Below are 24,090 nucleotides of genomic sequence, written 5' to 3'. Positions count from 1 at the left end.
GAGAGAGACAGAGACAGAGAGAGACAGAGAGAGACAAGAGAGACAGAGAGACAGAGAGAGACAGAGAGACAGAGAGAGACAGAGACAGAGAGAGACAGAGAGAGAGTCCTTCATATTTCTTTAAGCTGGATGTGTAACGATCTGTTCCTGTTCCAATCAGCAGCACACGTTTTAGTTCATCTTAAAATAACTTTATTGATAACATTCCTGTTAACAAGGCAGGTATGACGTCATGCTGTGATGTTGTTATACAAACCACATGACCAACCCCCCCCCCCCCCCACACACACACACACACACACACCCACCCACCCACCTGGTGGGTTTATTTCAGCTTATATAAACAGGAAGTCTGTCAGAGTTTCACAAAATAAAGGAACAGTCAGCTAATCGTCTGTCTGTGTTTAAATCAATCATGAAGAAATATAACACACACACACACAGAAAAGATAGATTTTAAACACATTTTAAAAAGAGAAGAAGAAGAGATTATACACCTGCAGGACTCCCCTGAGGTTAAGGTTAAAGGATCTCACTTATTGCTCTGATTTATTTACATTTTTTAGAGACTCATACCTGAACTGAACATTTTCTGTTCATCTGATATTTGAACTTTAAACATAATGAAAATGTGTCTCCAGGTGTCTGCATGTCTTTTTTTAGTGATTTCCACTTATACACCTGTACACCTGTAGACCAGTACACCTGTAGACCTGTAGACCTGTAAACCTGTAGACCTGTAGACCTGTAGACCAGTACAGCTGTAGACCTGTAGACCTGTACACCTGTAGACCAGTACACCTGTAGACCTGTAGACCTGTAGACCAGTACACCTGTAGACCAGTACACCTGTAGACCAGTACACCTGTAGACCTGTAGACCTGTAGACCAGTACACCTGTAGACCAGTACACCTGTAGACCTGTAGACCAGTACACCTGTAGACCAGTACACCTGTAGACCTGTAGACCTGACATGAAAAAAGGAACATGAGCGGATTGGATATAAAGACGTGATTGAGCTGAAACTGTCTGATGTTTACTTTGAAAGGGCTCCATGTGACTGCTAACAGAACTTAATAATAGTTGTATGAATTTAAAGAAGGTTTAAGTCTGACACACTCTCTCAGCTCCTTGTTTACTCTCCTTCACACCTTTCCTCGACCTCTTGGCGTTCTCCAGCAAGGTCAGGTAAAAGTCAGGAGACGTCTGGTCACTTCCTGTCATCATCTCATTCAAACTCCACTCAGAGTTTACAGTCACTGATAGACTGATCCAGCATGTGCTATTAAACTCTTCTGTCCAATCACACGCTGCCAGCTCATCAGAAGCGAGCACGTTGTGATCCTTCCTCTTCCTCGTCTTCATCCTCGGACTGAGATCTTGTTTTCCATGGCAGTGAGCATCGAGCACAGTCGAGAGTTCTCATTGGCCAGCAGCTTGGACGGCTCGTCAAACTCTGCCACCTGAACCAATCACAGCAAAGGACACTTACGATGAATCAAGTCATTTACTGATTTTGTTCATTCAAAGGGTTCAAACTTTACATTCAACCAATCATCTGTGTGGTAGACTTTGTAGTTTTTAATGAACCATGACACTTTGTAGTTTTGTAGTTTGTCCTGGTTGTGTCACTTTGTGTTCCTCTCCTCTGACAGTCAAAATAATAAGTCAAGATAAAGAATTCAACATTTGTTTTTGTGTTTTGACTTTAATGGCCACCGTACTGTAAATTAAGGAGCACGGTCTACACCTGCTCTTTTTGAAAAACGTCTGCTGTTATTTGATTAGTGCTACACAAATAACGAGGGATTAGTTGATTAATTGGTTGATTGGTTGATTGGTTGATTGGTTGATTGGTTGATTGATTGATTGATTGATTGATTGATTAATTGATTGATTGGTTGATTGCCTGGTAGATTCATTGATTGATTGGTTGATTGACTGGTTGATTAATTGATTGATTGCCTGGTAGATGAATTGATTGATTGGTTGATTGACTGGTAGATTCATTGATTGATTGGTTGATTGACTGGTAGATTAATTGATTGATTGGTTGGTTGATTGCCTGGTAGATTAATTGATTTGCTTGGTTAGTTGGTTGATTACTTGATTGATTGGTTGATTGCCTGGTAGATTAATTGGTTGATTGCCTGGTAGATTAATTGATTGATTGGTTGATTGACTGGTTGATTAATTGATTGACTGGTTGATTGGTTGGATGGTTGCCTGGTAGATTAATTGATAGGTTGGTTGATTGCCTGGTAGATTAATTGATTGATTGGTTGATTGACTGGTTGATTAATTGATTGACTGGTTGATTGGTTGGTTGATTGCCTGGTAGATTAATTGATTGATTGCCTGGTAGATGAATTGATTGATTGGTTGATTGACTGGTAGATTAATTGATTGATTGGTTGATTGACTGGTAGATTAATTGATTGATTGGTTGGTTGATTGCCTGGTAGATTAATTGATTTGCTTGGTTAGTTGGTTGATTACTTGATTGATTGGTTGATTGCCTGGTAGATTAATTGGTTGATTGCCTGGTAGATTAATTGATTGATTGGTTGATTGACTGGTTGATTAATTGATTGACTGGTTGATTGGTTGGATGGTTGCCTGGTAGATTAATTGATTGATTGGTTGATTGACTGGTTGATTAATTGATTGACTGGTTGATAGGTTGGTTGATTGCCTGGTAGATTAATTGATTGATTGGTTGATTGACTGGTTGATTAATTGATTGACTGGTTGATTGGTTGGTTGATTGCCTGGTAGATTAATTGATTGCTTGGTTGGTTGGTACAGTGACTGTGCTGGAGGAATACATACCTTTAAACCCCAAAATGACTAAAACGTCTAAAACCACAAACAGAACACAAACTGGTTGACGATGTTCCTGAAATGTTTTAGCCTGGGTGACACCTGCTGGTCTATGATTGGCTGGTTTGGGTCAGTACCTGTCCCTTGTTGAGCACCATGATGCGGTCTGAGGCGAGGACGGTGTGGAGGCGGTGAGCGATGGTCAGGGTGGTGCAGTCCTGGAACGACGTCCTGATGGTCTCCTGGATCAGAGCGTCCGTCTCTGCATCCATGGCGGCGGTCGCCTCGTCAAGTATCAGGACCTGAGAGACCATAACTGACCAATCAGACAACAGAAGAGGGGTGGGAGGAGGGGTCAGAGGATGTTCTGGTCATCCATCTCTTACCTTGCACTGTCTGAGCAGAGCTCGGGCAACGCACAGCAGCTGTCTCTCTCCAACTGAGAAGTTCTCTCCGTTCTCCACCACCTCTGACGCCAGCTTCAGGGGCAGCTGGGACACCTGATGGACAGACAGGAAGTCAGACAGACAGGTGATCCTGCAGAAAACACTGCCATTTTGTTTTTTAATTTTGCACTTTTCTATCTGAGAGCTGCTCCATCAGGAAAGGTGTGCCTTTTACTTTAAGATTTCATTGATTAACTGATGGAGTTACAGTTTTTGAGCTCATCTGTTACTGTTGTAAAAGTGTTTTATTTTTACTGAATATACTTTTATTATTATTCCAGAGCTTCAGATCCTCCAATCAAGTACAGAAATCTAAGTTTATTCTTGATTTTTCCCTTTAAACTCATCAGTACGGTTCTTTACTGATTGTTTTAAAGATATAAACTCTTCTTGTAAAGGAATGCATTTTTAAAGTAACACTGCACTTCTTATTGTTTGTACTCACACTCTCCTTCATGTGACTTCTACTCAGAGCGTCCCAGATCTGCTCCTCATTGTACTGCTTAAAAGGGTCCAGATTAGACCTGGGAAAACAAACGCTCATTGATATCACGAGTCATTGAGGTCAAAGTGTCCTTATAGAATAAGCGTTGAATTCTTTCTAGTGTAGAAATGTCTATTCGAGTGAACATCTTCTTGCATCTTATCAGCTGGTCCTCCTAAGCTGTTCCTACCTGATAGTCCCACTGAACAGCACTGGGTCTTGGGGGATAATTGACAGCTTACTCCGGAGGTCGGCCAGACCGATGTCACTGATATCAACACCATCGATCAGGATTGAGCCTCCACAGCGCTCAACCAGCCTGAAAAGAACCACGCCCAGAGACGACTTCCCTGCACACAGACAGACGGAACACAGGCCTGCTCATGGTACCCACGGTCTCCAGATGTACTATAGGAGGTAGAGCCTTCAGTTATCAGGCCTGCTCATGGTACCCACGGTCTCCAAATGTACTATAGGAGGTAGAGCCTTCAGTTATCAGGCCTGCTCGTGGTACAGTCTCTAAATGTACTATGGGAGGTAGAGCCTTCAGTTATCAGGCCTGCTCGTGGTACAGTCTCTAAATGTACTATGGGAGGTAGAGCCTTCAGTTATCAGGCCTGCTCGTGGTACCTACGGTCTCTAAGTGTACTATGGGAGGTAGAGCCTTCAGTTATCAGGCCTGCTCGTGGTACAGTCTCTAAATGTACTATAGGAGGTAGAGCCTTCAGTTATGAGACCTGCTCGTGGTACAGTCTCTAAATGTACTATGGGAGGTAGAGCCTTCAGTTATCAGGCCTGCTCGTGGTACCTACGGTCTTTAAGTGTACTATGGGAGGTAGAGCCTTCAGTTATCAGGCCTGCTCGTGGTACAGTCTCTAAATGTACTATAGGAGGTAGAGCCTTCAGTTATCAGGCCAGCTCGTGGTACAGTCTCTAAATGTACTATAGGAGGTAGAGCCTTCAGTTATCAGGCCTGCTCGTGGTACAGTCTCTAAATGTACTATGGGAGGTACAGCCTTCAGTTATCAGGCCTGCTTGTGGTACCTACGGTCTCTAAGTGTACTATGGGAGGTAGAGCCTTCAGTTATCAGGCCTGCTTGTGGTACCTACGGTCTCTAAGTGTACTATGGGAGGTAGAGCCTTCAGTTATCAGGCCTGCTTGTGGTACCTACGGTCTCTAAGTGTACTATGGGAGGTAGAGCCTTCAGTTATCAGGCCTGCTCGTGGTACAGTCTCTAAATGTACTATAGGAGGTAGAGCCTTCAGTTATCAGGCCTGCTCGTGGTGCAGTCTCTAAATGTACTATGGGAGGTAGAGCCTTCAGTTATCAGGCCTGCTTGTGGTACCTACGGTCTCTAAGTGTACTATGGGAGGTAGAGCCTTCAGTTATCGGGCCTGGTCGTGGTACCTACGATCTCTAAATGTACTATGGGAGGTAGAGCCTTCAGTTATCAGGCCTGCTCGTGGTACAGTCTCTAAATGTACTATAGGAGGTAGAGCCTTCAGTTATCAGGCCTGCTCGTGGTACAGTCTCTAAATGTACTATGGGAGGTAGAGCCTTCAGTTATCAGGCCTGCTTGTGGTACCTACGGTCTCTAAGTGTACTATGGGAGGTAGAGCCTTCAGTTATCGGGCCTGGTCGTGGTACCTACGATCTCTAAATGTACTATGGGAGGTAGAGCCTTCAGTTATCAGGCCTGCTTGTGGTACCTACGGTCTCTAAGTGTACTATGGGAGGTAGAGCCTTCAGTTATCAGGCCTGCTCGTGGTACAGTCTCTAAATGTACTATAGGAGGTAGAGCCTTCAGTTATCAGGCCTGCTCGTGGTACAGTCTCTAAATGTACTATGGGAGGTAGAGCCTTCAGTTATCAGGCCTGCTCGTGGTACAGTCTCTAAATGTACTATGGGAGGTAGAGCCTTCAGTTATCAGGCCTGCTTGTGGTACCTACGGTCTCTAAGTGTACTATGGGAGGTAGAGCCTTCAGTTATCAGACCTGCTCGTGGTACCTACAGTCTCTAAATGTACTATGGGAGGTGGAGCCTTCAGTTATCAGGCCTGCTCGTGGTACAGTCTCTAAATGTACTATGGGAGGTAGAGCCTTCAGTTATCAGGCCTGCTCGTGGTACAGTCTCTAAATGTACTATAGGAGGTAGAGCCTTCAGTTATCAGGCCTGCTCGTGGTACAGTCTCTAAATGTACTATGGGAGGTAGAGCCTTCAGTTATCAGGCCTGCTTGTGGTACCTACGGTCTCTAAGTGTACTATGGGAGGTAGAGCCTTCAGTTAACAGACCTGCTCGTGGTACCTACAGTCTCTAAATGTACTATGGGAGGTGGAGCCTTCAGTTATCAGGCCTGCTCGTGGTACAGTCTCTAAATGTACTATGGGAGGTAGAGCCTTCAGTTATCAGGCCTGCTCGTGGTACCTACGGTCTCTAAATGTACTATGGGAGGTAGAGCCTTCAGTTATCAGGCCTGCTCATGGTACCCACGGTCTCTAAGTGTACTATGGGAGGTAGAGCCTTCAGTTATCAGGCCTGCTCGTGGTACCTACGGTCTCTAAGTGTACTATGGGAGGTAGAGCCTTCAGTTATCAGGCCTGCTCGTGGTACAGTCTCTAAATGTACTATAGGAGGTAGAGCCTTCAGTTATCAGGCCTGCTCGTGGTACAGTCTCTAAATGTACTATGGGAGGTAGAGCCTTCAGTTATCAGGCCTGCTTGTGGTACCTACGGTCTCTAAGTGTACTATGGGAGGTAGAGCCTTCAGTTATCAGGCCTGCTTGTGGTACCTACGGTCTCTAAGTGTACTATGGGAGGTAGAGCCTTCAGTTATCAGGCCTGCTTGTGGTACCTACGGTCTCTAAGTGTACTATGGGAGGTAGAGCCTTCAGTTATTGGGCCTGGTCGTGGTACCTACGATCTCTAAATGTACTATGGGAGGTAGAGCCTTCAGTTATCAGGCCTGCTCGTGGTACAGTCTCTAAATGTACTATAGGAGGTAGAGCCTTCAGTTATCAGGCCTGCTTGTGGTACCTACGGTCTCTAAGTGTACTATGGGAGGTAGAGCCTTCAGTTATCAGGCCTGCTCGTGGTACAGTCTCTAAATGTACTATGGGAGGTAGAGCCTTCAGTTATCAGGCCTGCTTGTGGTACCTACGGTCTCTAAGTGTACTATGGGAGGTAGAGCCTTCAGTTATCGGGCCTGGTCGTGGTACCTACGATCTCTAAATGTACTATGGGAGGTAGAGCCTTCAGTTATCAGGCCTGCTTGTGGTACCTACGGTCTCTAAGTGTACTATGGGAGGTAGAGCCTTCAGTTATCAGGCCTGCTCGTGGTACAGTCTCTAAATGTACTATAGGAGGTAGAGCCTTCAGTTATCAGGCCTGCTCGTGGTACAGTCTCTAAATGTACTATGGGAGGTAGAGCCTTCAGTTATCAGGCCTGCTCGTGGTACAGTCTCTAAATGTACTATGGGAGGTAGAGCCTTCAGTTATCAGGCCTGCTTGTGGTACCTACGGTCTCTAAGTGTACTATGGGAGGTAGAGCCTTCAGTTATCAGACCTGCTCGTGGTACCTACAGTCTCTAAATGTACTATGGGAGGTGGAGCCTTCAGTTATCAGGCCTGCTCGTGGTACAGTCTCTAAATGTACTATGGGAGGTAGAGCCTTCAGTTATCAGGCCTGCTCGTGGTACAGTCTCTAAATGTACTATAGGAGGTAGAGCCTTCAGTTATCAGGCCTGCTCGTGGTACAGTCTCTAAATGTACTATGGGAGGTAGAGCCTTCAGTTATCAGGCCTGCTTGTGGTACCTACGGTCTCTAAGTGTACTATGGGAGGTAGAGCCTTCAGTTAACAGACCTGCTCGTGGTACCTACAGTCTCTAAATGTACTATGGGAGGTGGAGCCTTCAGTTATCAGGCCTGCTCGTGGTACCTACGGTCTCTAAATGTACTATGGGAGGTAGAGCCTTCAGTTATCAGGCCTGCTCATGGTACCCACGGTCTCTAAGTGTACTATGGGAGGTAGAGCCTTCAGTTATCAGGCCTGCTCGTGGTACAGTCTCTAAATGTACTATAGGAGGTAGAGCCTTCAGTTATCAGGCCTGCTCGTGGTACAGTCTCTAAATGTACTATGGGAGGTAGAGCCTTCAGTTATCAGGCCTGCTTGTGGTACCTACGGTCTCTAAGTGTACTATGGGAGGTAGAGCCTTCAGTTATCAGGCCTGCTCGTGGTACCTACGGTCTTTAAGTGTACTATGGGAGGTAGAGCCTTCAGTTATCAGGCCTGCTCGTGGTACAGTCTCTAAATGTACTATAGGAGGTAGAGCCTTCAGTTATCAGGCCAGCTCGTGGTACAGTCTCTAAATGTACTATGGGAGGTAGAGCCTTCAGTTATCAGGCCTGCTTGTGGTACCTACGGTCTCTAAGTGTACTATGGGAGGTAGAGCCTTCAGTTATCAGGCCTGCTCGTGGTACAGTCTCTAAATGTACTATAGGAGGTAGAGCCTTCAGTTATCAGGCCTGCTCGTGGTACAGTCTCTAAATGTACTATGGGAGGTAGAGCCTTCAGTTATCAGGCCTGCTCGTGGTACAGTCTCTAAATGTACTATGGGAGGTAGAGCCTTCAGTTATCAGGCCTGCTTGTGGTACCTACGGTCTCTAAGTGTACTATGGGAGGTAGAGCCTTCAGTTATCAGACCTGCTCGTGGTACCTACAGTCTCTAAATGTACTATGGGAGGTGGAGCCTTCAGTTATCAGGCCTGCTCGTGGTACAGTCTCTAAATGTACTATGGGAGGTAGAGCCTTCAGTTATCAGGCCTGCTCGTGGTACAGTCTCTAAATGTACTATAGGAGGTAGAGCCTTCAGTTATCAGGCCTGCTCGTGGTACAGTCTCTAAATGTACTATGGGAGGTAGAGCCTTCAGTTATCAGGCCTGCTTGTGGTACCTACGGTCTCTAAGTGTACTATGGGAGGTAGAGCCTTCAGTTAACAGACCTGCTCGTGGTACCTACAGTCTCTAAATGTACTATGGGAGGTGGAGCCTTCAGTTATCAGGCCTGCTCGTGGTACAGTCTCTAAATGTACTATAGGAGGTAGAGCCTTCAGTTATGAGACCTGCTCGTGGTACAGTCTCTAAATGTACTATGGGAGGTAGAGCCTTCAGTTATCAGGCCTGCTCGTGGTACCTACGGTCTTTAAGTGTACTATGGGAGGTAGAGCCTTCAGTTATCAGGCCTGCTCGTGGTACAGTCTCTAAATGTACTATAGGAGGTAGAGCCTTCAGTTATCAGGCCAGCTCGTGGTACAGTCTCTAAATGTACTATAGGAGGTAGAGCCTTCAGTTATCAGGCCTGCTCGTGGTACAGTCTCTAAATGTACTATGGGAGGTACAGCCTTCAGTTATCAGGCCTGCTTGTGGTACCTACGGTCTCTAAGTGTACTATGGGAGGTAGAGCCTTCAGTTATCAGGCCTGCTTGTGGTACCTACGGTCTCTAAGTGTACTATGGGAGGTAGAGCCTTCAGTTATCAGGCCTGCTTGTGGTACCTACGGTCTCTAAGTGTACTATGGGAGGTAGAGCCTTCAGTTATCAGGCCTGCTCGTGGTACAGTCTCTAAATGTACTATAGGAGGTAGAGCCTTCAGTTATCAGGCCTGCTCGTGGTACAGTCTCTAAATGTACTATGGGAGGTAGAGCCTTCAGTTATCAGGCCTGCTTGTGGTACCTACGGTCTCTAAGTGTACTATGGGAGGTAGAGCCTTCAGTTATCGGGCCTGGTCGTGGTACCTACGATCTCTAAATGTACTATGGGAGGTAGAGCCTTCAGTTATCAGGCCTGCTCGTGGTACAGTCTCTAAATGTACTATAGGAGGTAGAGCCTTCAGTTATCAGGCCTGCTCGTGGTACAGTCTCTAAATGTACTATGGGAGGTAGAGCCTTCAGTTATCAGGCCTGCTTGTGGTACCTACGGTCTCTAAGTGTACTATGGGAGGTAGAGCCTTCAGTTATCGGGCCTGGTCGTGGTACCTACGATCTCTAAATGTACTATGGGAGGTAGAGCCTTCAGTTATCAGGCCTGCTCGTGGTACAGTCTCTAAATGTACTATAGGAGGTAGAGCCTTCAGTTATCAGGCCTGCTCGTGGTACAGTCTCTAAATGTACTATGGGAGGTAGAGCCTTCAGTTATCAGGCCTGCTTGTGGTACCTACGGTCTCTAAGTGTACTATGGGAGGTAGAGCCTTCAGTTATCGGGCCTGGTCGTGGTACCTACGATCTCTAAATGTACTATGGGAGGTAGAGCCTTCAGTTATCAGGCCTGCTTGTGGTACCTACGGTCTCTAAGTGTACTATGGGAGGTAGAGCCTTCAGTTATCAGGCCTGCTCGTGGTACAGTCTCTAAATGTACTATAGGAGGTAGAGCCTTCAGTTATCAGGCCTGCTCGTGGTACAGTCTCTAAATGTACTATGGGAGGTAGAGCCTTCAGTTATCAGGCCTGCTCGTGGTACAGTCTCTAAATGTACTATGGGAGGTAGAGCCTTCAGTTATCAGGCCTGCTTGTGGTACCTACGGTCTCTAAGTGTACTATGGGAGGTAGAGCCTTCAGTTATCAGACCTGCTCGTGGTACCTACAGTCTCTAAATGTACTATGGGAGGTGGAGCCTTCAGTTATCAGGCCTGCTCGTGGTACAGTCTCTAAATGTACTATGGGAGGTAGAGCCTTCAGTTATCAGGCCTGCTCGTGGTACAGTCTCTAAATGTACTATAGGAGGTAGAGCCTTCAGTTATCAGGCCTGCTCGTGGTACAGTCTCTAAATGTACTATGGGAGGTAGAGCCTTCAGTTATCAGGCCTGCTTGTGGTACCTACGGTCTCTAAGTGTACTATGGGAGGTAGAGCCTTCAGTTAACAGACCTGCTCGTGGTACCTACAGTCTCTAAATGTACTATGGGAGGTGGAGCCTTCAGTTATCAGGCCTGCTCGTGGTACAGTCTCTAAATGTACTATGGGAGGTAGAGCCTTCAGTTATCAGGCCTGCTCGTGGTACCTACGGTCTCTAAATGTACTATGGGAGGTAGAGCCTTCAGTTATCAGGCCTGCTCATGGTACCCACGGTCTCTAAGTGTACTATGGGAGGTAGAGCCTTCAGTTATCAGGCCTGCTCGTGGTACAGTCTCTAAATGTACTATAGGAGGTAGAGCCTTCAGTTATCAGGCCTGCTCGTGGTACAGTCTCTAAATGTACTATGGGAGGTAGAGCCTTCAGTTATCAGGCCTGCTTGTGGTACCTACGGTCTCTAAGTGTACTATGGGAGGTAGAGCCTTCAGTTATCAGGCCTGCTCGTGGTACCTACGGTCTTTAAGTGTACTATGGGAGGTAGAGCCTTCAGTTATCAGGCCTGCTCGTGGTACAGTCTCTAAATGTACTATAGGAGGTAGAGCCTTCAGTTATCAGGCCAGCTCGTGGTACAGTCTCTAAATGTACTATAGGAGGTAGAGCCTTCAGTTATCAGGCCTGCTCGTGGTACAGTCTCTAAATGTACTATGGGAGGTACAGCCTTCAGTTATCAGGCCTGCTTGTGGTACCTACGGTCTCTAAGTGTACTATGGGAGGTAGAGCCTTCAGTTATCAGGCCTGCTTGTGGTACCTACGGTCTCTAAGTGTACTATGGGAGGTAGAGCCTTCAGTTATCAGGCCTGCTCGTGGTACAGTCTCTAAATGTACTATAGGAGGTAGAGCCTTCAGTTATCAGGCCTGCTCGTGGTACAGTCTCTAAATGTACTATGGGAGGTAGAGCCTTCAGTTATCAGGCCTGCTCGTGGTACAGTCTCTAAATGTACTATGGGAGGTAGAGCCTTCAGTTATCAGGCCTGCTTGTGGTACCTACGGTCTCTAAGTGTACTATGGGAGGTAGAGCCTTCAGTTATCAGACCTGCTCGTGGTACCTACAGTCTCTAAATGTACTATGGGAGGTGGAGCCTTCAGTTATCAGGCCTGCTCGTGGTACAGTCTCTAAATGTACTATGGGAGGTAGAGCCTTCAGTTATCAGGCCTGCTCGTGGTACAGTCTCTAAATGTACTATAGGAGGTAGAGCCTTCAGTTATCAGGCCTGCTCGTGGTACAGTCTCTAAATGTACTATGGGAGGTAGAGCCTTCAGTTATCAGGCCTGCTTGTGGTACCTACGGTCTCTAAGTGTACTATGGGAGGTAGAGCCTTCAGTTAACAGACCTGCTCGTGGTACCTACAGTCTCTAAATGTACTATGGGAGGTGGAGCCTTCAGTTATCAGGCCTGCTCGTGGTACAGTCTCTAAATGTACTATGGGAGGTAGAGCCTTCAGTTATCAGGCCTGCTCGTGGTACCTACGGTCTCTAAATGTACTATGGGAGGTAGAGCCTTCAGTTATCAGGCCTGCTCATGGTACCCACGGTCTCTAAGTGTACTATGGGAGGTAGAGCCTTCAGTTATCAGGCCTGCTCGTGGTACAGTCTCTAAATGTACTATAGGAGGTAGAGCCTTCAGTTATCAGGCCTGCTCGTGGTACAGTCTCTAAATGTACTATGGGAGGTAGAGCCTTCAGTTATCAGGCCTGCTTGTGGTACCTACGGTCTCTAAGTGTACTATGGGAGGTAGAGCCTTCAGTTATCAGGCCTGCTCGTGGTACCTACGGTCTTTAAGTGTACTATGGGAGGTAGAGCCTTCAGTTATCAGGCCTGCTTGTGGTACCTACGGTCTCTAAGTGTACTATGGGAGGTAGAGCCTTCAGTTATCAGGCCTGCTCGTGGTACAGTCTCTAAATGTACTATAGGAGGTAGAGCCTTCAGTTATCAGGCCTGCTCGTGGTACAGTCTCTAAATGTACTATGGGAGGTAGAGCCTTCAGTTATCAGGCCTGCTTGTGGTACCTACGGTCTCTAAGTGTACTATGGGAGGTAGAGCCTTCAGTTATCAGGCCTGCTCGTGGTACAGTCTCTAAATGTACTATAGGAGGTAGAGCCTTCAGTTATCAGGCCTGCTCGTGGTACAGTCTCTAAATGTACTATGGGAGGTAGAGCCTTCAGTTATCAGGCCTGCTTGTGGTACCTACGGTCTCTAAGTGTACTATGGGAGGTAGAGCCTTCAGTTATCGGGCATGGTCGTGGTACCTACGATCTCTAAATGTACTATGGGAGGTAGAGCCTTCAGTTATCAGGCCTGCTTGTGGTACCTACGGTCTCTAAGTGTACTATGGGAGGTAGAGCCTTCAGTTATCAGGCCTGCTCGTGGTACAGTCTCTAAATGTACTATAGGAGGTAGAGCCTTCAGTTATCAGGCCTGCTCGTGGTACAGTCTCTAAATGTACTATGGGAGGTAGAGCCTTCAGTTATCAGGCCTGCTCGTGGTACAGTCTCTAAATGTACTATGGGAGGTAGAGCCTTCAGTTATCAGGCCTGCTTGTGGTACCTACGGTCTCTAAGTGTACTATGGGAGGTAGAGCCTTCAGTTATCAGACCTGCTCGTGGTACCTACAGTCTCTAAATGTACTATGGGAGGTGGAGCCTTCAGTTATCAGGCCTGCTCGTGGTACAGTCTCTAAATGTACTATGGGAGGTAGAGCCTTCAGTTATCAGGCCTGCTCGTGGTACAGTCTCTAAATGTACTATAGGAGGTAGAGCCTTCAGTTATCAGGCCTGCTCGTGGTACAGTCTCTAAATGTACTATGGGAGGTAGAGCCTTCAGTTATCAGGCCTGCTTGTGGTACCTACGGTCTCTAAGTGTACTATGGGAGGTAGAGCCTTCAGTTAACAGACCTGCTCGTGGTACCTACAGTCTCTAAATGTACTATGGGAGGTGGAGCCTTCAGTTATCAGGCCTGCTCGTGGTACAGTCTCTAAATGTACTATGGGAGGTAGAGCCTTCAGTTATCAGGCCTGCTCGTGGTACAGTCTCTAAATGTACTATGGGAGGTGGAGCCTTCAGTTATCAGGCCTGCTCGTGGTACAGTCTCTAAATGTACTATGGGAGGTAGAGCCTTCAGTTATCAGGCCTGCTCATGGTACCCACGGTCTCCAAATGTACTATAGGAGGTAGAGCCTTCAGTTATCAGGCCTGCTCGTGGTACAGTCTCTAAATGTACTATGGGAGGTAGAGCCTTCAGTTATCAGGCCTGCTTGTGGTACCTACGGTCTCTAAGTGTACTATGGGAGGTAGAGCCTTCAGTTATCAGGCCTGCTTGTGGTACCTACGGTCTCTAAGTGTACTATGGGAGGTAGAGCCTTCAGTTATCAGGCCTGCTCGTGGTACAGTCTCTAAATGTACTATAGGAGGTAGAGCCTTCAGTTATCAGGCCTGCTCGTGGTACAGTCTCTAAATGTACTATGGGAGGTAGAGCCTTCAGTTATCAGGCCTGCTTGTGGTACCTACGGTCTCTAAGTGTACTATGGGAGGTAGAGCCTTCAGTTATCGGGCCTGGTCGTGGTACCTACGATCTCTAAATGTACTATGGGAGGTAGAGCCTTCAGTTATCAGGCCTGCTCGTGGTACAGTCTCTAAATGTACTATAGGAGGTAGAGCCTTCAGTTATCAGGCCTGCTCGTGGTACAGTCTCTAAATGTACTATGGGAGGTAGAGCCTTCAGTTATCAGGCCTGCTTGTGGTACCTACGGTCTCTAAGTGTACTATGGGAGGTAGAGCCTTCAGTTATCGGGCCTGGTCGTGGTACCTACGATCTCTAAATGTACTATGGGAGGTAGAGCCTTCAGTTATCAGGCCTGCTTGTGGTACCTACGGTCTCTAAGTGTACTATGGGAGGTAGAGCCTTCAGTTATCAGGCCTGCTCGTGGTACAGTCTCTAAATGTACTATAGGAGGTAGAGCCTTCAGTTATCAGGCCTGCTCGTGGTACAGTCTCTAAATGTACTATGGGAGGTAGAGCCTTCAGTTATCAGGCCTGCTCGTGGTACAGTCTCTAAATGTACTATGGGAGGTAGAGCCTTCAGTTATCAGGCCTGCTTGTGGTACCTACGGTCTCTAAGTGTACTATGGGAGGTAGAGCCTTCAGTTATCAGACCTGCTCGTGGTACCTACAGTCTCTAAATGTACTATGGGAGGTGGAGCCTTCAGTTATCAGGCCTGCTCGTGGTACAGTCTCTAAATGTACTATGGGAGGTAGAGCCTTCAGTTATCAGGCCTGCTCGTGGTACAGTCTCTAAATGTACTATAGGAGGTAGAGCCTTCAGTTATCAGGCCTGCTCGTGGTACAGTCTCTAAATGTACTATGGGAGGTAGAGCCTTCAGTTATCAGGCCTGCTTGTGGTACCTACGGTCTCTAAGTGTACTATGGGAGGTAGAGCCTTCAGTTAACAGACCTGCTCGTGGTACCTACAGTCTCTAAATGTACTATGGGAGGTGGAGCCTTCAGTTATCAGGCCTGCTCGTGGTACAGTCTCTAAATGTACTATGGGAGGTAGAGCCTTCAGTTATCAGGCCTGCTCGTGGTACCTACGGTCTCTAAATGTACTATGGGAGGTAGAGCCTTCAGTTATCAGGCCTGCTCATGGTACCCACGGTCTCTAAGTGTACTATGGGAGGTAGAGCCTTCAGTTATCAGGCCTGCTCGTGGTACCTACGGTCTCTAAGTGTACTATGGGAGGTAGAGCCTTCAGTTATCAGGCCTGCTCGTGGTACAGTCTCTAAATGTACTATAGGAGGTAGAGCCTTCAGTTATCAGGCCTGCTCGTGGTACAGTCTCTAAATGTACTATGGGAGGTAGAGCCTTCAGTTATCAGGCCTGCTTGTGGTACCTACGGTCTCTAAGTGTACTATGGGAGGTAGAGCCTTCAGTTATCAGGCCTGCTTGTGGTACCTACGGTCTCTAAGTGTACTATGGGAGGTAGAGCCTTCAGTTATCAGGCCTGCTCGTGGTACAGTCTCTAAATGTACTATGGGAGGTAGAGCCTTCAGTTATCAGGCCTGCTTGTGGTACCTACGGTCTCTAAGTGTACTATGGGAGGTAGAGCCTTCAGTTATCGGGCCTGGTCGTGGTACATACGATCTCTAAATGTACTATGGGAGGTAGAGCCTTCAGTTATCAGGCCTGCTCGTGGTACAGTCTCTAAATGTACTATAGGAGGTAGAGCCTTCAGTTATCAGGCCTGCTTGTGGTACCTACGGTCTCTAAGTGTACTATGGGAGGTAGAGCCTTCAGTTATCAGGCCTGCTCGTGGTACAGTCTCTAAATGTACTATGGGAGGTAGAGCCTTCAGTTATCAGGCCTGCTTGTGGTACCTACGGTCTCTAAGTGTACTATGGGAGGTAGAGCCTTCAGTTATCGGGCCTGGTCGTGGTACCTACGATCTCTAAATGTACTATGGGAGGTAGAGCCTTCAGTTATCAGGCCTGCTTGTGGTACCTACGGTCTCTAAGTGTACTATGGGAGGTAGAGCCTTCAGTTATCAGGCCTGCTCGTGGTACAGTCTCTAAATGTACTATAGGAGGTAGAGCCTTCAGTTATCAGGCCTGCTCGTGGTACAGTCTCTAAATGTACTATGGGAGGTAGAGCCTTCAGTTATCAGGCCTGCTCGTGGTACAGTCTCTAAATGTACTATGGGAGGTAGAGCCTTCAGTTATCAGGCCTGCTTGTGGTACCTACGGTCTCTAAGTGTACTATGGGAGGTAGAGCCTTCAGTTATCAGACCTGCTCGTGGTACCTACAGTCTCTAAATGTACTATGGGAGGTGGAGCCTTCAGTTATCAGGCCTGCTCGTGGTACAGTCTCTAAATGTACTATGGGAGGTAGAGCCTTCAGTTATCAGGCCTGCTCGTGGTACAGTCTCTAAATGTACTATAGGAGGTAGAGCCTTCAGTTATCAGGCCTGCTCGTGGTACAGTCTCTAAATGTACTATGGGAGGTAGAGCCTTCAGTTATCAGGCCTGCTTGTGGTACCTACGGTCTCTAAGTGTACTATGGGAGGTAGAGCCTTCAGTTAACAGACCTGCTCGTGGTACCTACAGTCTCTAAATGTACTATGGGAGGTGGAGCCTTCAGTTATCAGGCCTGCTCGTGGTACAGTCTCTAAATGTACTATGGGAGGTAGAGCCTTCAGTTATCAGGCCTGCTCGTGGTACCTACGGTCTCTAAATGTACTATGGGAGGTAGAGCCTTCAGTTATCAGGCCTGCTCATGGTACCCACGGTCTCTAAGTGTACTATGGGAGGTAGAGCCTTCAGTTATCAGGCCTGCTCGTGGTACAGTCTCTAAATGTACTATAGGAGGTAGAGCCTTCAGTTATCAGGCCTGCTCGTGGTACAGTCTCTAAATGTACTATGGGAGGTAGAGCCTTCAGTTATCAGGCCTGCTTGTGGTACCTACGGTCTCTAAGTGTACTATGGGAGGTAGAGCCTTCAGTTATCAGGCCTGCTCGTGGTACCTACGGTCTTTAAGTGTACTATGGGAGGTAGAGCCTTCAGTTATCAGGCCTGCTCGTGGTACAGTCTCTAAATGTACTATAGGAGGTAGAGCCTTCAGTTATCAGGCCAGCTCGTGGTACAGTCTCTAAATGTACTATAGGAGGTAGAGCCTTCAGTTATCAGGCCTGCTCGTGGTACAGTCTCTAAATGTACTATGGGAGGTACAGCCTTCAGTTATCAGGCCTGCTTGTGGTACCTACGGTCTCTAAGTGTACTATGGGAGGTAGAGCCTTCAGTTATCAGACCTGCTCGTGGTACCTACAGTCTCTAAATGTACTATGGGAGGTGGAGCCTTCAGTTATCAGGCCTGCTCGTGGTACAGTCTCTAAATGTACTATGGGAGGTAGAGCCTTCAGTTATCAGGCCTGCTCGTGGTACAGTCTCTAAATGTACTATAGGAGGTAGAGCCTTCAGTTATCAGGCCTGCTCGTGGTACAGTCTCTAAATGTACTATGGGAGGTAGAGCCTTCAGTTATCAGGCCTGCTTGTGGTACCTACGGTCTCTAAGTGTACTATGGGAGGTAGAGCCTTCAGTTAACAGACCTGCTCGTGGTACCTACAGTCTCTAAATGTACTATGGGAGGTGGAGCCTTCAGTTATCAGGCCTGCTCGTGGTACAGTCTCTAAATGTACTATGGGAGGTAGAGCCTTCAGTTATCAGGCCTGCTCGTGGTACCTACGGTCTCTAAATGTACTATGGGAGGTAGAGCCTTCAGTTATCAGGCCTGCTCATGGTACCCACGGTCTCTAAGTGTACTATGGGAGGTAGAGCCTTCAGTTATCAGGCCTGCTCGTGGTACAGTCTCTAAATGTACTATAGGAGGTAGAGCCTTCAGTTATCAGGCCTGCTCGTGGTACAGTCTCTAAATGTACTATGGGAGGTAGAGCCTTCAGTTATCAGGCCTGCTTGTGGTACCTACGGTCTCTAAGTGTACTATGGGAGGTAGAGCCTTCAGTTATCAGGCCTGCTCGTGGTACCTACGGTCTTTAAGTGTACTATGGGAGGTAGAGCCTTCAGTTATCAGGCCTGCTTGTGGTACCTACGGTCTCTAAGTGTACTATGGGAGGTAGAGCCTTCAGTTATCAGGCCTGCTCGTGGTACAGTCTCTAAATGTACTATAGGAGGTAGAGCCTTCAGTTATCAGGCCTGCTCGTGGTACAGTCTCTAAATGTACTATGGGAGGTAGAGCCTTCAGTTATCAGGCCTGCTTGTGGTACCTACGGTCTCTAAGTGTACTATGGGAGGTAGAGCCTTCAGTTATCAGGCCTGCTCGTGGTACAGTCTCTAAATGTACTATAGGAGGTAGAGCCTTCAGTTATCAGGCCTGCTCGTGGTACAGTCTCTAAATGTACTATGGGAGGTAGAGCCTTCAGTTATCAGGCCTGCTTGTGGTACCTACGGTCTCTAAGTGTACTATGGGAGGTAGAGCCTTCAGTTATCGGGCATGGTCGTGGTACCTACGATCTCTAAATGTACTATGGGAGGTAGAGCCTTCAGTTATCAGGCCTGCTTGTGGTACCTACGGTCTCTAAGTGTACTATGGGAGGTAGAGCCTTCAGTTATCAGGCCTGCTCGTGGTACAGTCTCTAAATGTACTATAGGAGGTAGAGCCTTCAGTTATCAGGCCTGCTCGTGGTACAGTCTCTAAATGTACTATGGGAGGTAGAGCCTTCAGTTATCAGGCCTGCTCGTGGTACAGTCTCTAAATGTACTATGGGAGGTAGAGCCTTCAGTTATCAGGCCTGCTTGTGGTACCTACGGTCTCTAAGTGTACTATGGGAGGTAGAGCCTTCAGTTATCAGACCTGCTCGTGGTACCTACAGTCTCTAAATGTACTATGGGAGGTGGAGCCTTCAGTTATCAGGCCTGCTCGTGGTACAGTCTCTAAATGTACTATGGGAGGTAGAGCCTTCAGTTATCAGGCCTGCTCGTGGTACAGTCTCTAAATGTACTATAGGAGGTAGAGCCTTCAGTTATCAGGCCTGCTCGTGGTACAGTCTCTAAATGTACTATGGGAGGTAGAGCCTTCAGTTATCAGGCCTGCTTGTGGTACCTACGGTCTCTAAGTGTACTATGGGAGGTAGAGCCTTCAGTTAACAGACCTGCTCGTGGTACCTACAGTCTCTAAATGTACTATGGGAGGTGGAGCCTTCAGTTATCAGGCCTGCTCGTGGTACAGTCTCTAAATGTACTATGGGAGGTAGAGCCTTCAGTTATCAGGCCTGCTCGTGGTACAGTCTCTAAATGTACTATGGGAGGTGGAGCCTTCAGTTATCAGGCCTGCTCGTGGTACAGTCTCTAAATGTACTATGGGAGGTAGAGCCTTCAGTTATCAGGCCTGCTCATGGTACCCACGGTCTCCAAATGTACTATAGGAGGTAGAGCCTTCAGTTATCAGGCCTGCTCGTGGTACAGTCTCTAAATGTACTATGGGAGGTAGAGCCTTCAGTTATCAGGCCTGCTTGTGGTACCTACGGTCTCTAAGTGTACTATGGGAGGTAGAGCCTTCAGTTATCGGGCCTGGTCGTGGTACCTACGATCTCTAAATGTACTATGGGAGGTAGAGCCTTCAGTTATCAGGCCTGCTCGTGGTACAGTCTCTAAATGTACTATAGGAGGTAGAGCCTTCAGTTATCAGGCCAGCTCGTGGTACAGTCTCTAAATGTACTATAGGAGGTAGAGCCTTCAGTTATCAGGCCTGCTCGTGGTACAGTCTCTAAATGTACTATGGGAGGTACAGCCTTCAGTTATCAGGCCTGCTTGTGGTACCTACGGTCTCTAAGTGTACTATGGGAGGTAGAGCCTTCAGTTATCAGGCCTGCTTGTGGTACCTACGGTCTCTAAGTGTACTATGGGAGGTAGAGCCTTCAGTTATCAGGCCTGCTCGTGGTACAGTCTCTAAATGTACTATAGGAGGTAGAGCCTTCAGTTATCAGGCCTGCTCGTGGTACAGTCTCTAAATGTACTATGGGAGGTAGAGCCTTCAGTTATCAGGCCTGCTTGTGGTACCTACGGTCTATAAGTGTACTATGGGAGGTAGAGCCTTCAGTTATCAGGCCTGCTTGTGGTACCTACGGTCTCTAAGTGTACTATGGGAGGTAGAGCCTTCAGTTATCAGGCCTGCTCGTGGTACAGTCTCTAAATGTACTATAGGAGGTAGAGCCTTCAGTTATCAGGCCTGCTCGTGGTACAGTCTCTAAATGTACTATGGGAGGTAGAGCCTTCAGTTATCAGGCCTGCTCGTGGTACAGTCTCTAAATGTACTATGGGAGGTAGAGCCTTCAGTTATCAGGCCTGCTTGTGGTACCTATGGTCTCTAAGTGTACTATGGGAGGTAGAGCCTTCAGTTATCGGGCCTGGTCGTGGTACCTACAGTCTCTAAATGTACTATGGGAGGTAGAGCCTTCAGTTATCAGGCCTGCTTGTGGTACCTACGGTCTCTAAGTGTACTATGGGAGGTAGAGCCTTCAGTTATCAGGCCTGCTCGTGGTACAGTCTCTAAATGTACTATGGGAGGTAGAGCCTTCAGTTATCAGGCCTGCTTGTGGTACCTACGGTCTCTAAGTGTACTATCGGAGGTAGAGCCTTCAGTTATCAGACCTGCTCGTGGTACCTACAGTCTCTAAATGTACTATGGGAGGTGGAGCCTTCAGTTATCAGGCCTGCTCGTGGTACAGTCTCTAAATGTACTATGGGAGGTAGAGCCTTCAGTTATCAGGCCTGCTCATGGTACCCACGGTCTCCAAATGTACTATAGGAGGTAGAGCCTTCAGTTATCAGGCCTGCTCGTGGTACAGTCTCTAAATGTACTATGGGAGGTAGAGCCTTCAGTTATCAGGCCTGCTTGTGGTACCTACGGTCTCTAAGTGTACTATGGGAGGTAGAGCCTTCAGTTATCAGGCCTGCTCGTGGTACAGTCTCTAAATGTACTATGGGAGGTAGAGCCTTCAGTTATCAGGCCTGCTCGTGGTACAGTCTCTAAATGTACTATGGGAGGTAGAGCCTTCAGTTATCAGGCCTGCTTGTGGTACCTACGGTCTCTAAGTGTACTATGGGAGGTAGAGCCTTCAGTTATCAGACCTGCTCGTGGTACCTACAGTCTCTAAATGTACTATGGGAGGTGGAGCCTTCAGTTATCAGGCCTGCTCGTGGTACAGTCTCTAAATGTACTATGGGAGGTAGAGCCTTCAGTTATCAGGCCTGCTCGTGGTACCTACGGTCTCTAAATGTACTATGGGAGGTAGAGCCTTCAGTTATCAGGCCTGCTCATGGTACCCACGGTCTCCAAATGTACTATAGGAGGTAGAGCCTTCAGTTATCAGGCCTGCTCGTGGTACAGTCTCTAAATGTACTATGGGAGGTAGAGCCTTCAGTTATCAGGCCTGCTTGTGGTACCTACGGTCTCTAAGTGTACTATGGGAGGTAGAGCCTTCAGTTATCAGACCTGCTCGTGGTACCTACAGTCTCTAAATGTACTATGGGAGGTGGAGCCTTCAGTTATCAGACCTGCTCGTGGTACAGTCTCTAAATGTACTATGGGAGGTAGAGCCTTCAGTTATCAGGCCTGCTCGTGGTACCTACGGTCTCTAAATGTACTATGGGAGGTAGAGCCTTCAGTTATCAGGCCTGCTCATGGTACCCACGGTCTCCAAATGTACTATAGGAGGTAGAGCCTTCAGTTATCAGGCCTGCTCGTGGTACCTACAGTCTCTAAATGTACTATGGGAGGTAGAGCCTTCAGTTATCAGGCCTGCTTGTGGTACCTACGGTCTCTAAGTGTACTATGGGAGGTAGAGCCTTCAGTTATCAGGCCTGCTTGTGGTACCTACGGTCTCTAAGTGTACTATGGGAGGTAGAGCCTTCAGTTATCAGGCCTGCTCGTGGTACAGTCTCTAAATGTACTATAGGAGGTAGAGCCTTCAGTTATCAGGCCTGCTCGTGGTACAATCTCTAAATGTACTATGGGAGGTAGAGCCTTCAGTTATCAGGCCTGCTTGTGGTACAGTCTCTAAATGTACTATGGGAGGTAGAGCCTTCAGTTATCAGGCCTGCTTGTGGTACCTACGGTCTCTAAGTGTACTATGGGAGGTAGAGCCTTCAGTTATCAGGCCTGCTCGTGGTACAGTCTCTAAATGTACTATCGGAGGTAGAGCCTTCAGTTATCAGACCTGCTCGTGGTACCTACAGTCTCTAAATGTACTATGGGAGGTGGAGCCTTCAGTTATCAGGCCTGCTCGTGGTACAGTCTCTAAATGTACTATGGGAGGTAGAGCCTTCAGTTATCAGGCCTGCTCATGGTACCCACGGTCTCCAAATGTACTATAGGAGGTAGAGCCTTCAGTTATCAGGCCTGCTTGTGGTACCTACGGTCTCTAAGTGTACTATGGGAGGTAGAGCCTTCAGTTATCAGGCCTGCTTGTGGTACCTACGGTCTCTAAGTGTACTATGGGAGGTAGAGCCTTCAGTTATCAGGCCTGCTCGTGGTACAGTCTCTAAATGTACTATGGGAGGTAGAGCCTTCAGTTATCAGGCCTGCTCGTGGTACAGTCTCTAAATGTACTATGGGAGGTAGAGCCTTCAGTTATCGGGCCTGCTTGTGGTACAGTCTCTAAATGTACTATGGGAGGTAGAGCCTTCAGTTATCGGGCCTGCTCGTGGTACAGTCTCTAAATGTACTATAGGAGGTAGAGCCTTCAGTTATCAGGCCAGCTCGTGGTACAGTCTCTAAATGTACTATAGGAGGTAGAGCCTTCAGTTATCAGGCCTGCTCGTGGTACAGTCTCTAAATGTACTATGGGAGGTACAGCCTTCAGTTATCAGGCCTGCTTGTGGTACCTACGGTCTCTAAGTGTACTATGGGAGGTAGAGCCTTCAGTTATCAGGCCTGCTTGTGGTACCTACGGTCTCTAAGTGTACTATGGGAGGTAGAGCCTTCAGTTATCAGGCCTGCTTGTGGTACCTACGGTCTCTAAGTGTACTATGGGAGGTAGAGCCTTCAGTTATCAGGCCTGCTTGTGGTACAGTCTCTAAATGTACTATAGGAGGTAGAGCCTTCAGTTATCAGGCCTGCTCGTGGTACAGTCTCTAAATGTACTATGGGAGGTAGAGCCTTCAGTTATCAGGCCTGCTTGTGGTACCTACGGTCTCTAAGTGTACTATGGGAGGTAGAGCCTTCAGTTATCAGGCCTGCTCGTGGTACAGTCTCTAAATGTACTATAGGAGGTAGAGCCTTCAGTTATCAGGCCTGCTCGTGGTACAGTCTCTAAATGTACTATGGGAGGTAGAGCCTTCAGTTATCAGGCCTGCTCGTGGTACAGTCTCTAAATGTACTATGGGAGGTAGAGCCTTCAGTTATCAGGCCTGCTTGTGGTCCCTACGGTCTCTAAGTGTACTATGGGAGGTAGAGCCTTCAGTTATCGGGCCTGGTCGTGGTACCTACGATCTCTAAATGTACTATGGGAGGTAGAGCCTTCAGTTATCAGGCCTGCTCGTGGTACAGTCTCTAAATGTACTATAGGAGGTAGAGCCTTCAGTTATCAGGCCTGCTCGTGGTACCTACGGTCTCTAAGTGTACTATGGGAGGTAGAGCCTTCAGTTATCAGACCTGCTCGTGGTACCTACAGTCTCTAAATGTACTATGGGAGGTGGAGCCTTCAGTTATCAGGCCTGCTCGTGGTACAGTCTCTAAATGTACTATGGGAGGTAGAGCCTTCAGTTATCAGGCCTGCTCGTGGTACAGTCTCTAAATGTACTATAGGAGGTAGAGCCTTCAGTTATCAGGCCTGCTCGTGGTACAGTCTCTAAATGTACTATGGGAGGTAGAGCCTTCAGTTATCAGGCCTGCTTGTGGTACCTACGGTCTCTAAGTGTACTATGGGAGGTAGAGC

General features: G+C 47.5%; 1 protein-coding gene across 1 annotated transcript in view; it reads right to left on the bottom strand.

The window, feature by feature from the left end:
- Positions 1-155: 155 nt before the first annotated feature.
- abcc5 (ATP-binding cassette, sub-family C (CFTR/MRP), member 5) overlaps positions 156-24,090 on the bottom strand; it is a 58,557-nt gene continuing 34,622 nt past the window's right edge. Inside the window, exons 25-29 of the mRNA XM_065959980.1 lie at positions 3,945-4,104; positions 3,716-3,794; positions 3,211-3,324; positions 2,962-3,126; positions 156-1,464 (exon numbers count right to left, since the gene is read on the bottom strand). Coding sequence (XP_065816052.1) covers positions 1,363-1,464; positions 2,962-3,126; positions 3,211-3,324; positions 3,716-3,794; positions 3,945-4,104 — 620 coding nt within the window. The 3' untranslated portion in view covers positions 156-1,362. The remainder of the gene's footprint in view (positions 1,465-2,961; positions 3,127-3,210; positions 3,325-3,715; positions 3,795-3,944; positions 4,105-24,090) is intronic.

This window comes from Labrus bergylta, chromosome 11 (assembly GCF_963930695.1).
Source record: "Labrus bergylta chromosome 11, fLabBer1.1, whole genome shotgun sequence".
Taxonomy (NCBI): Eukaryota; Metazoa; Chordata; class Actinopteri; order Labriformes; family Labridae; genus Labrus; species Labrus bergylta.
The sequence above is the reverse complement of the archived record's forward strand: the minus strand, read 5'-3'. Positions and strand labels throughout refer to the sequence as shown.